Source organism: Ochotona princeps, chromosome 19 (assembly GCF_030435755.1).
Source record: "Ochotona princeps isolate mOchPri1 chromosome 19, mOchPri1.hap1, whole genome shotgun sequence".
Taxonomy (NCBI): domain Eukaryota; kingdom Metazoa; phylum Chordata; class Mammalia; order Lagomorpha; family Ochotonidae; genus Ochotona; species Ochotona princeps.
Genome location: NC_080850.1, coordinates 2,963,064 through 2,975,799, shown reverse-complemented (window position 1 = coordinate 2,975,799; position 12,736 = coordinate 2,963,064). Strand labels below are relative to the sequence as shown.

General features: G+C 54.0%; 2 protein-coding genes across 2 annotated transcripts; one reads left to right on the top strand and one right to left on the bottom strand.

Annotated features, from left to right (window-relative positions):
* Window positions 1–5,167: 5,167 nt before the first annotated feature.
* Window positions 5,168–10,863, bottom strand: NOP16 (NOP16 nucleolar protein). Its single transcript, XM_004587402.3, has 5 exons — window positions 10,607–10,863; window positions 10,403–10,511; window positions 8,238–8,307; window positions 5,973–6,079; window positions 5,168–5,400 (listed from the first exon to the last, which is right to left on the bottom strand). The coding sequence occupies exons 1-5, from the start codon at window positions 10,711–10,713 to the stop codon at window positions 5,260–5,262; spliced, it is 534 nt and encodes a 177-aa protein (XP_004587459.1). The 5' UTR covers window positions 10,714–10,863; the 3' UTR covers window positions 5,168–5,259.
* Window positions 10,864–10,889: 26 nt separating this feature from the next.
* HIGD2A (HIG1 hypoxia inducible domain family member 2A) lies at window positions 10,890–11,800 on the top strand. The gene is made up of 2 exons (XM_004587401.3): window positions 10,890–11,123; window positions 11,402–11,800. Exons 1-2 carry the CDS (start codon window positions 10,970–10,972, stop codon window positions 11,566–11,568), a joined length of 321 nt encoding a protein of 106 aa, XP_004587458.2. The 5' UTR covers window positions 10,890–10,969; the 3' UTR covers window positions 11,569–11,800.
* The last annotated feature ends 936 nt before the right edge of the window (window positions 11,801–12,736 follow it).

Here is a 12,736-nt window from a genome sequence, read left to right as displayed (position 1 = left end):
TTTGCCTACTTTTTTCCCTCCGCCAAAAGCAAGGTCAAGAATCGCCCAGAGAAGCCCTCCTGGGACCCCGAGGCTGAAGTAGGAAGATGAATAAGGACAGCGTTGGGAGAGCACAGTGCCTGGCTCGTTCTAGTTGCCAACACAGCTCAGCCTCCCGTGCCCTCCTGCTGACTTCCTGCCTTCCCTCTCTCCCACCCGCCGGCAGGCTCTGGTCATCCGCCGTGCAATGAGCTCTTGCTGCCAGTCCTGTACCACAGTCCTGCCCTGCGCTGCCTAAGTGGCTTGTGGCCTTCCTCTTGCCATCTCTGCCTCTCTGGCCCTAGGGCCGTCATCGGTCAAGGAAGGGAATTCCCATTTTCCCTTAACTTGGAAGAACTGTATTTCCCAGCAATGCTAAGGGAGAACCCGAAGGCCCCAGCTGGGAGCTTTTGGGAGAACTCCGCTGCTTCTCCTTGAGCCAAAGCCTGGCCTGCCAGCCTCCCCGGCTACAGGAGTGAGGGAAGGCCACCCTGCCTTTGTACCCCCCCCCACCCTGGAGACAAGCTGCTGCTTTTGTACTAACTGTGCCAGTTCCATGTTTACAGAGTCCAGGGCAGAGGCAGGAGTGTGGGCTCAGCTGGGTTGGGCCTCGGGGCCATGTCTTCTTTATTTATTTATAAGAGGAAACGGGCTGCCATTCTAGGTGCTGTTTCTAGGTGCTCTTTTATCCAAGCCCCAGATGACACAGAAAACGTGGGACTTGGAGGACCATTATTTGCAAGCACGAATGGTAATAAGCTAACCGACAGAAGCCAATAGAGACAGAGCCAAGTGCCAGCTGCCTGCCCAAAACCCCTGGCCTTCTAGGCTTGGATTGATCCCACACTATCTCACACCTGTTCACATGAACAGTCCTGACTAAGAGGTATGCTTGTTGGATCAGCAATGACCTTGGGAGAGAAAACTGCCATTATGTCCCAAAACGTGCAAATGCTGCTCCAATCCTGTGACTCCACTCCACAGGTAGCAGGCCACCAGCAGGGTGGACGAGCTGCTTTGGACCCGTGCACAACCCCCCATCAAAGGCCGAGTTGGACTGAATTCCTGGGGCTCCATGCACATCCCATCACTCCTGCACTCAGGGGAAGGCCAGTCTAGCGGTGACGGTTCTCGTGGGCGCAGGCAGAAAGGGCCTTCTGTGGTGCCTGAGTAAATCAGGCACAGCAAGGATGTTTCTCGAGGACAAGCTGGCCCACTGCATTGCTTTCTGAGGGTAGACGGCGTGCCTCTGTTCCATACTGCGGCCAGCGTTGGGAGGTGCAGGGGTGGGTGGGGTGGGCAGCTGTGAAATGCAGACAGGGAGTGTGCCCCTGGGAGTGGGCTGCCGGTACAGCACAATGGCATGACTCTTGCCAGTTCACTATCCGCAGCCAGAAGTGGGTATTCTGCTTTTCTATGACATGTTTAAGAGAATGCCTTGGGTTTTAGAGTAGTGAGACTTTTTCGCTGTCAGCTTTTCCTTGTGTCCTCCAAAGGGTGGGCAGCCTTGTTGGGTGACTTCTCCTGTGTCCGAGGGTCACCTTGGGAACCAGCATTCGTTATGGAACGGGACCCTTTTTCCTAATGGAAACCTGCCTTTGTCTAATGAACGCCATTATGTTGTACAATTTTCTAAGTCCCCAACAAGGGGAGGTAAACTTGGAAGAATAAAAAGTTTCACTGTCTACCTGAGCTGCTTTTGTTAAAATGACTCTCAAGCCTCAGGGCTGGTGGCACACTGGAGGCACGGGGCCTCCCTGAGTCTGCGGTGGGGGTGGAACTGCAAGGCTGGGTTGTCCCTCCATAGTGACAAGCCAGCTGTCCACCCAGCCGCTCTGCCTTCTGCCACCAGACTGAGCAAAGCCCCATCTAAGTGCCTGGCGCTGTGCTGCTCTCACCTGCTCTTGGCAACCAGCCCAGCTTCCTAGAGCTGCTCACCTCAAAGGAAGTCCCTGATCTGACCTCCCCACGCCAGCACAGCAGCTGCCAGCCTAGCTAAGCCTGGGACACTTTGGGCTGGGCAGCTGTCAAGTCCTGAGATCACTGGAGGGAAGGTGGCAGTTCTGAGAGCAGGCAGCACCGGCTAGTGTCCACTCCATTGCCAGATGGGCACCTTAGCCCATCCCCGCTACATGGTCCCCGGGGCTTCTGTTCTGCAGGGCTACCTACCAAGAACCAAGCATGGCTGTCAGTCTCCTGCTCTCTGACCTGCGGCCATCCCTTTGAGAAGAGGCCGCTCTAGCACAGTGTTAAGGCACTGGGGAAGCCTGGCGCGGAAGACTCCCAGGAAGCCACCCCTCCCTCCAACAAATAAAACAAACCAAACCAAGAAGCCACCCCAGGGAACTCCTGGCACCTGGGACTGCGCCTCTGCCGCTTGTCTGACAAAGTATTGCTCATCTGTAAGGCCCGGGAGGGTGAAGTCAGTCTGTCACAGCGCAGTTTCCCTGCTGGGCTGCAGATGAAAATCTGATGCCACTCTGCCCGAGTCAAACATCAGACTCCCCAAAACCTTTTCCTCTCGCCTTGGGGAGCATTCTATTGCGCTCCTGCTCTGTCCCAGCTGCCGATTCTGGCCGGTGGTGCCCATCCTCCCACACCTGGCCCGCAGTTCTCTGACGTGGTGCCCTTGCAACTGCTGTCCATTCACACAGCTTCAGGAGTACGGGTTTTCAGGCCGGCACTGTGGTGTAGCTGGCTAAGCCACAGCATGCAGTGTACATCCCATTTGGATGCTGGTTTGAGTCCTGGCTGCTCCATTTTGGATCCAGCTCCCTGCTGATGCACCTAAGAAGTGGAGAATGGGACCCTAACGACTAAAGTCCTCGCCTTGAACGTGCCTGGATCCCATATGAGCTCCAGTTCTAATCCCAGCTGCTCTACTTCCCATCCAGCTCCCTGCTTGTGACCTAGAAAAGCAGTCGAGGATGGCCCAAAGCCTTGGGACCCTGTACCCGCATGGGAGAGCTGGAAGAAGTTCCTGGTTCCTGGCTTCAGATCGGCTCAGCTCCAGCTGTTGCAGTCAAATGGGAGTGAATCATCAGACGGAAGATCTTCCTGTCTCTCCTCCTCTCTGTATATCTGACTTTGCAACAAAAATAAATAAAATCTTTAAAAAAGAAGTAGAGAATGGATCAAGCACTTGGGCCCCTTGCAGTCAATGTGGGTGACCCAGATACCTCAGCCCTTGGAGAGGAAATGGAGGGAGAACCCCCATACCTACAAAATTGTATTATGGAAAATAATTGAAAATATATATACAAAGATTTATTTTTATTTGAAAGGCAGATTTTACACTGAGCAAAGTCTTCCATCTGCTGGTTTACTCCCTAAACAGCTTCAATGATCAGAGCCGAGTCAACCTAAGTCAGGAGCCTGGAGCGTCTTTCTAGGTGTCCCACCTGGGTGCAGAGTCCCAAGGCTTTGGGCTGTCCTCTGCTGCTCTCCCAGGCCACAAGCAGGGAGCTGGACTGAAGTGGAGCAGCTGGGATTCAAACCAGTGCCTACATGGAGTGTCAACACTGCAGGAGAGAGGTTTGGCCTACTATGCCACTGTGATGGCCACTGATGGAATTGCTAACTATAGTCATTCCACATGCCTTGGCCCAGCACAGGCCTTGGCCTAGTCTCTGCATTCCAGACAAGAGCTCTGTGCTCAAGCTTAGTCTAGCAAACAGCAAGCATATTAACAGGAATTTTTGCAGTAGCGACAGTACTGCTACAGGAATGCATGGAGTGGGGTGAGTTCCATGGCAACTGCAGACCACCACTGGGGGCAAGGAATGTCCTACACTCAGCACCTGAGCTGGGTAAACAAGGGACAGCCCAGTTCAGGTCATGAGAGTGGACTTCTGTGCAAGGACACAGAACAGAGATGGGGACCAGCCAGAACCACTGGGTTCTGGCAGCCTGCCCTGACTGTGGGCAGTGAGCTGCTTGCGGGGGCCTCAAGAGAGGACAGCAAGAAGGCCTCACTTTGCTGGACAACAGCCTCGGCCACAAACCCCAGAGGCATCACCCTAGCCTGGCTTCTTCCCTGTGAAAAGGTAAAACCTCACGTCTCACAGGGTTTCACACCAAACACAAGCCCTCCTTTTCAATGCGAAGGGACAGAATACAGGTGCTTAGGAGAGAAACTTTGTGAATGAGTCTTTGCTTATTTTTACGTAAAGACTTTATTTATTTGAAAGAGCTACAGGAAATAAAAAGATCTTCCATTTGCTGGCTCACTTCCCAGTTGACCATAATGGCCAAGATCAGATCAAAACGGAGCCAGGAACAAAGAGCTTTTCCTGGGTTTCCTATGCAGGCACATGGCTCAGGTGCTTGGGTCATTCTCTGCTGCTTTCCCAGGCCATTAGCAGAGAGCTGTATCAGAAGTGGAGTGGAGCAGCCAAGACTTCAACAGGCACCCATACAGGATGTTGGTGTGATAGGCGGCACTTGTTGAGCTGTAGTGCTGGCCCCAGAACAGTGTTTTCATGTAACTGTTTCAGGGATAAAATGCCCATTGTGCACCCTGCCTGTAATATTGCTCCCCAGAAGGACAGCCATGCCATGTGAGCTCAGGGCTCAGGACACACCAGGGTGACACCCGGCAGCTCACGAGTCCCAGAGGAAGGAGGCAAGGAGGGCCTCAGCCCCACCTCAGGCTGCACAAAGCAGAAGTGGCAGGCTGCATGGAGAGCACACAGTGGGTCACCCTCCTCACCCTCTGGCAGTCCCCTGGCCAGCGGCCAGGCCCTGGCACGCTTTGTAGAAAAGCCAATGGGAATGCCATGTGGACACAAAGGGAGGCTGTGCCTATAAGGACGTGTCGATGCGACACCTGCTGGCGTGACTAGATGGCCTCTGCCATGCAGGGGAGCCGCAGGGCTTGGCTGGCAGGGACAAGCAGAAAGCCAGCAGCAAAGTCAAGGTCCTTGTTTTATTATGATAGAAAGATTGCACTCAAACCACCCACTCTCTGAAAGCAGCTCTCCTGGCTTTCCTGTGAGTACCAGAACAAACAGGAGCCTTTGAGAAGAGCTCCTTTCCCAGAGGAAGGAGGGTGTGTGTGTGTGTGTGTGTGTGTGTGTGTGTGTGTGTGTGTGTGTGTGTGTGTGTGAGAGAGACGCTCAGATTCCATGGGCTGTGGCAGCCGCATCCGAACCTGCACACCGCTCCCCGATGGTCTTGCACTCTGGCTCCTGCATCACTGGGCCAGCAGGAGACCTCGGCCCAGGGGCAGGTGTAAGGCAGTCACTCAGTGTCCATCTTCTTCGGCAAGGAATCAGTGAAGGCTTGCCACTCCTCTGGGTAAAAACGTTTATAGACGTTGATCTTGTTCCGAATCTGCTTTGGGGTGTCCTGATAGTAATTCTTCTCATCCCGGGCCATGGCCTGCGGAGGGACAGGATGGCACCAATGACGAAGGGCTACACAGGCCAGGGTGCAAATCCCAGCCCCGCCCTGAGCCACACGAGCCATTTCCTATCCCCGCGGTTCCAATGCCTCACTTCCAAAGGCAGGGTTTGTGTGGAGTCCTTCGGCACCGAGGGGCCAGGGAAATGGGCAAAGACACTCTTAGGGGTCAGCAGGCCTGCCAGTCCAGAGGGCCAGGTGGGAGCGGGCCCAGCTGAAGAGCATGTACCCCACCCAAAGCTGACCAACCGTGCCCAGGGAAGCTACTAAGGCCAGAGCTTTCCATTTTTAAAAGCAGCCAAAATAATGGCCTCTCATTTGAGCCTTCCAGAATAAAAACGGTAAGCAGCTGCACGACAGCATGCGAATCCGTCGCATCTGGGTGGGCATCTGGATACAGGCCGTGCTGCCCTGCCCGTCCCTGCTGTTAAGCACACTGAGATCCAGGTCCTAGACTCCTTCTCATTCAACTTTAGTCTCAGCAAACAGGGAGAAGGCAAGCGTGCGCCTAACCAGCCAGCTCCCCGGGATCTTCCCACCCGGCCACTCACCTTGTAGTCCTCCCCATGGTTCTCCACCATGTAGCGCACATAGTCTATGAGGTCCCGAGAGAGCGTATTTCCCTTTTTCTCTGGGAGGCTGGCTTCTGCCTCCAGCTCTTTGGGTGGGAGAGAAGCCAGGGTTAGAGAATGAAGCTTTGCATGGCCAATCACCCTTCACCCAACCAGCCAGGGGTCTTAGGCCTCCTCACTCTTTGAAGCTGTTGCTGGAACCTTCCATAGCAGCCCCTGGGATCCCAGGAACTGTCTCTCTTATGACTCAACCACCTCTCCATGTAGTTAAGTACCTTTAGAGTGAGTCACCTGGCTCCCAGCCTCAGAGGAATTTCAAAGAAGATGCCCAAGTTAGAATCCCTCCTCAGTGTCAAGCCCTGGAGCCAGAGAGGAGACACCTGCCAGGGACCCGTTCCAGATGCCGAGCCGCTCAGAGAGCCCCTCTGCCTTCAGGATTCCAACACAGCAAATGTGAACCTTGAGAGGCATGGGGAATGAAGCTGGACCCAGGCACCTTCCCCTTCAAGTGAAGGAACAACTCAGGTTGTGGGGCCAAAAGTGGTCCACTTTAAATAAAGATTTACTTTATACTTCAAAGTCAGCCGCACAGGGGACAGACAGGCAGATCTTCCATTCCCTGGCTCACTCCCCAAACAGCGGGGAACCAGGAGCCTCAAGCCTCATTTAGGTCTCCCATGGGAACAGCAGGGGCCAAATACTTGGATCATCCTCTACTGCTGTCCCAGGCCACAGGCAGGGAACTGGATGGGAAGAGGAGCAGCCAGTGGCCTTACGTGCTACGCCACAATGCCAGCCCTTACTTTGCAGCCTGGCTCAGTCCCAGCCGTTGTGACTGCTGGGGTGTGAACCAGCAGGTGGAAGATGTCAACCTCTCACTCTCTCTGCCTTTCAAGTCAAGAAATCCTTTGGAATTGAGTAAATAGATGAAATGGTTAGGCAGGTGAAGGCACGTGGCACAGGAGGAAAACACATACCACCTCAGCCCGAGACTTCCAGATTGAGTGCTGGCCAGTCCACTGCCGACCAAGTTCCTGCTGACGCGCATCCCAGCAGGCACCAACAGATAGCTCAAGGAGTCGGAGCCCTGCCACCCAGGTGGGAGAGCCAGCGTGTGCTCCAGGTGCCAGGCCTCAGACCAGCACTGTTGTGGGCATTTGAGAAATGAAACAGAAGGAAAAAAGAAACAAGATGTTTTCAAGTTCTTGTGGTTAAGATGGCAAATTGTATGTACATTTTTAACCACAATTGAATTCTCCTTGACCATATAATATTTACACATGGTTCTGTTCTTGCGAGAACCGACATGGACTAAAGACAGTAACTCAACAACCTCACGTCAGGTGTATGGTTATGCAAATTCCGTCACCAGAAAGTCAGAGGAAGGGGGTGTGAAAACCTCTGGAGTATTCCTCCTGCCTTCCTGAAAGGTTTACTCTTCTAACATTGTTAAGTTCTACCCATGTAGAACTTCATGTTAAGTTCTTAACGTTCTTATTAAGTCAGCAATGTATTTACTTCAAAGTTTTACCAAAAGTGGTATGTATTGCTCAACTTGAATTTTATAGGAGCCCTATATATAAGACATAATGGGTAAATAGAGATGAAATTGATTTGTCACTGGGAAAACTAAGTGAGGTAGTGTTGTCTACAAAGCAGTTCAGCCCTGAACAGGATACGTATGTGAGATTTCATGGCTCCTGTTTAACACTGCGGGCCCCTGGCTTCACTACCTCTAAACACCTGACGTCAGGTCACGTTCTCCAATTCCATCAGTTCACTGAAAATGGCCTGGCCAAGACAGTCACGGACACAGGGGTTTTGGGGTTCTGATTTTAGTTTGTTTTTGGCCAACAATGTTTTGCTATCTGAAAGGCAGAACAGAGAGGTGGGGAGAGATGGGAGTGCCACCTTCCACATACTGGTTCATTCCCTAAACAGCCACATCTGGGCCTGACGACAGCCAGCAGCCAAGGACTCCGTCTGGGTCTCCCACACAGCTGACAGGGGTCCACGCACTTGGACCACCACCTGCTGCCTTCCTAGGCACCTGTGCAGGAACCTGGACTGGAAGTGGAGCATCCAGGACTTGAGTGGGCACTCCAATGTGGAAGGCAAGCATGGCTAGACCATGGCCACAACCCCAGCTTTCCTTCCCCTAGGAGCCTGGGCATCTATGTGTAAGTAAGGACATCCAAGGGCTAATTCCAGCTCTGGCAGGACAGAATGGTGACCCACACCTACCGTTCAGCACGTACGGCTTCCGCACAAGCTCCTGGGGCCTTGTCTCGCCATCCACCTCCATGGCCTTCATCTGCGGAGAACAGAGCACGTAAGGGCAGAAGACAGAGAAGATCAAACAAGACCAAGCTCTTAAATATATATATTTTTATTGGAAAGTCAGATTTATAGAGGAGGAAAGACAGAAAGATCCTCTATCCACTGATTCACTCCCCAAGTAGTCACAACAGGGCCTGGCGCAATAGCCTAGTGGTTAAAGTTCTCGCCTTGCATGCCCAGGATGCCATATGGTTGCTGGTTCTAATCCTGGCGGCCTTGCTTCCCATCCAGCTCCCTGCTTGTGGCCTGGGAAAGCAGTCGAGGATGCCTCAAAGCCTTGGGACCCTGCGCCTGCGTGGGAGACCCGGAAGAAGCTCCTGGCTCCTGGCTTCAGATTGGCGCAGCACTGGCCGTTGCGGTCACTTGGGGAGTGAACCATCGGACAGAAGATCTTCCTCTCTGTCTCTCCTCCTCTCTGTATACCCGCCTTTCAATAAAAATAAATAAATAAATAAATCTTATTAAAGCCAGGAGCCAGGAGCATCTTCTAGGTTTCCTACGCAGGTGCAGGATTCCAAGGCCCTGGGCTATCCTCTGCTGCTTTCCTAGGCCACAAACCTAGGTAAGTGGAGCAGTTGGGACAGGAACCGGCATGCAGATGGGATCCCAGCTCAGGCAAGGTGAGGACCCGAGTCACTAAGCTATTGTGCAGGGCCCAAAGACCAAGTTTTAAAGACTCCTGTATTCTAACACAACCACATCACCCACAAGAATCCCTGCCCAGGTTAGGCAGGACTGGGCTTCCTGCACTGTGGTGCTGAGGTCGAGCCTCTACCTGCAGCACCATCTCCCCACGTGGAAACTGATTCAAGTCCTGACTGCTCTGCTTCCAATCCAGTTCCCTGCCAATGCGTGCCTGAGAGCGGCAGGAGACTGTCCAAGGACTTTAACCCGGGGCCACCCACGTGGGAGTCCCAGATGGAGTGTTGGGCTCCTGGCTTCAGCCTGGCCTCGCGAGACATGGGGGCCATTTAGGGAGTGAACCAGCAAGTGGAACATCTCTCTCTCTGCTTCGAACTTTGCCTTTCAAAAACAAATAACCCTTAAAAAGAAAAAAAAATTCATTCAGCAAGCCCATTTATTAGATTATTTATTGAGCATTGTCACATCCTGAACACTCTGGGAGATTTGGCAGAAAGCAAAAACTTCTTGTCACCAAGGAGATTACACTCTGGAATCCCATATGGGCACTGGCTCTTGTCCCGACTGCTCCACTTCCATCCAGCTCCAAGATCGTGGCCTGGGAAAACAGTCATGGACAGCCCAAAGCTTTGAGACCCTGCATCAGCGTGGGAAACCTGGAAAAGGCTCCGGGCTCCTGGCTTTGGATCTGTGCAGCTCTAGCCATTGTGGCTGCTTAGAGAGTGAATCAATGAACAGAAGATCTTCCTCTGGGTCTCTCTTCCTCTCTGTATATCTGACTTTGCAATAAAAATGAATAAGTCTTGAAAAATACATAAATAAACACAAGGAAATGTGTGCTATAATACACCGTCAGGTGTTAACAAGTGCTAGGATTCAGAGTAGGCAAAGGATTCTAAATGAGAAAGGGTCAGATTTCTTAAACTTCGGAAGGATGGTCCAGAGGAAAAAGACTGCTCAGAAAATGTAGCGCTAGGAAAGGCTCACACCAAAATGAAGTCAGCAAAGAGCCTAAACCCCAAAGGGTCCTTCCTAGGAAAGCTAAGTTAAGGAAAGAGCAAACGCTGGAAGGTAACAGAGATGGCAAGGGACTTACACAGGTTCACTTCAGGAGCATAAAGGGGCCATTCCTGCCCAGGCCCTGTGCCGTGCAGGGGTGTGGAGGGTGATGGCAGGGGGAGGGAGGGACCCAGAGGAGGAGCAGGGCCATGGCAAGGGGAGAGACCCCCGAGGACAAACAGGGCGATGGCAGGGGGAGGGACCAGCCAAGGAGGAGCAGGTCCCCAGCCCGGGAAGACACCCCCGAGGCGGCTGGAGAGGAGCAGGTCCCCAGTCCAGGAAGGGACCCCCGAGGAGGAGCAGGTCCCCAGCCCGGGGCGGGGAGCGAGGGACCAGGCAAGGGCTGCAGCGCGCAGAATGGCCACTACCTGTCTCTTGCGGAAGGGCACCGCCTTGTTGGGGTCCATGGCCAAGCCCATCTCGGCCAGGTTCTGCCGCACCGACTTGGTATGGTCCCAGGCATGTCGGATGTGGGAGCTACGGGCAGAGGGAGACAAGAGAACAGAGGTGGCGGCGCAGTCCTCCCGCGGGCTGTCCCAGCCCAGCCGGCTCCCGAACGCCCGGCCCCTCACCACTCGATCCGTGGCGCCGCTTTCCGACGAGCATTCCGGTTCAGACGTTTTCGGTTGACGTTGTAACCGAACTTCTGCCTCCTGGTCTTGCCCTTGGCCTTAGGCATCGCGCTCGCTGACCACCACACCAGGCTCACACTCAGAACCGCGTGGGAACACACTCCTTCCGGCGGGCGGCGCAAGGCTTTCTGGGAAATGTAGTCCGCTCTCAGTAGCGCTCTCCTGAAGAGAACTACAACCCCCAGAAGGCCACGGGCGCCAGCGCCTGCGTACAACCAGCACTCAGACTAGCCCGTCCGTTTCGTGACCTCATCAGGAGGCGGAGCTCAGCGTCCCGGTTTTCTCCTACCCTCGGCTCCAGCAATGGCGGCTCCCGACCCTGTGACTCCCCAGGGCCCCTTTGAAGCGTCGCAGCCTCCTGTCATTGAGGGGTTCAGCCCCAGTGTCTACAGGAATCCAGAAAGCTTCAAGGAAAAGTTCCTTCGCAAGACGCGTGAGAACCCGATGGTCCCCCTAGGTAAGTGGGGGTACCTAGGAGCTGCACCTGGGGAGGACGTGAGGTCGGGGCGTGGAGACCTGGGTTGCAGGACCAGGGACGCCATGGGGGGCCATGGTGGAAGCTGATTGGAGGAGGCTGGCGGGAGCCCCCAGGCTTGGGCTCCGGGAAGGGAGCCTGCAGCCCGGGGGTGCCCTCCTGGAAGGGAGCCTGCAGCCCGGGGGTGCCCTCCTGGAAGGGAGCCTGCAGCCCGGGGGTGCCCTCCTGCTGCAGCTCCCACCTGTGCGTCCCGTCCGCAGGTTGCCTGGGCACGGCGGCCGCCCTCTGCTACGGCCTCTACTGCTTCCACCGGGGCCAGAGCCAGCGCTCCCAGCTGATGATGCGCACCAGGATCGCCGCGCAGGGCTTGACGGTGGCTGCCATCCTCATGGGACTGGCAGCATCTGCGATGAAGTCCCGGGCCTGAGCTCTCGGCGGCCGGGAAAGCTCCGCAGAGGTCCTTCCAAAAACACAGACGCCACCATCAGCCTTGCCACGGGACAATTCCCTCCTCTTGCCTCGTCAGGTCCCGGTGTCCTTGGGGGAGGAGGATGTGGCCCATTGTGTAACGGATTTTTCAGGAATCCCATTCGACTAAGGTGTTGCGTACTTCTAACCGTGCCATGCGCCTTTCACTCTCAATAAACTCGAACCCACTTGCCGGTCGATGAATTCATTCTCCGGCTCATCCCGAGCGTCTGAGGTCTCTGACTTGAGGAGGACACCGACTTCAGATTGGAGTGACCCCGTAGAAATCATGCAAGATAGTAATTCCCAAACTTATTACCAATAGATTCTCAGGGTGGCATTGTGGCATTGCAGATTAAGCCACCCCATATGGGTGCTGGTTCAAGTCCCAGCTGCGCCACTTCTGGGAAAGCAGCAGGGAATGGCCCAAGTGCTTGGGCCCCTGCACCCACTTGGGAGACCTGGATGAAGCTCCTGGCTCCGCCTGACCCAAACCTGGTATTGCAGTCATTTAGGGAGTAACCAGTAAATGGGGAATCTTGCTCACCGTCTCTCTCCTTCTAACTCTGCCTTCCAACTATATATGTGTATAGTATATTATATACACATCATATAATATATATAACAATGTACATTATCATATGTAAGTATGTTATATGTATAATCCTCAGTTTTATCTTCTCATGATTCTAGCTCTTTAGGTTTATAGTAGCAGTATTTGTTAGGAAAGTCCCCTGGGGACCCCCCTCTGCTGAGGCCCAGCAGGTCCCACGGGAGGGAGGGGCCTGTGCTCTCCGCTCTGTGTCAGACAGAAGGCACATGAAGACAAAAGAGAACATAAAGAAGACACCCCCTTCCCCGAAGCGTGATTTCTGAAGAGGGACGGGGAGTGCGTGACTGTGGTAGGCTGGGTTTCTGCCCCCACTGAGATCTCTTGAACTGCCAAGCATAGATCACAACTGTGAAACAGGGCGTTGTGATGACGCTTGGCCTGAGGACACGAGGAACGGCTCTGGAGTGGCGAGCACCTGGCACCTGTGAACAGTAGGCCCATGGTACTGTCACCTGGAAATGTATGTGGACGTCCCAAGCTCCACCTAGTTCCTCACAACATGGCCTTCTTTGCA

Bases quoted from the DNA above. Each gene is read 5' to 3' on its own strand.
- NOP16 (XM_004587402.3), bottom strand. From the start codon at position 10,713: ATGCCTAAGGCCAAGGGCAAGACCAGGAGGCAGAAGTTCGGTTACAAC. The intron at 8,308-10,402 runs GTAGTGGCCATT...TGTTCTCCGCAG, and splicing joins TGCCCTTCCGCAAGAGACAG to ATGAAGGCCATGGAGGTGGA. The intron at 6,080-8,237 runs GTAGGTGTGGGT...TCCCACCCAAAG, and splicing joins GAAGCCGTACGTGCTGAACG to AGCTGGAGGCAGAAGCCAGC.
- HIGD2A (XM_004587401.3), top strand. From the start codon at position 10,970: ATGGCGGCTCCCGACCCTGTGACTCCCCAGGGCCCCTTTGAAGCGTCG. The intron at 11,124-11,401 runs GTAAGTGGGGGT...TCCCGTCCGCAG, and splicing joins GAACCCGATGGTCCCCCTAG to GTTGCCTGGGCACGGCGGCC.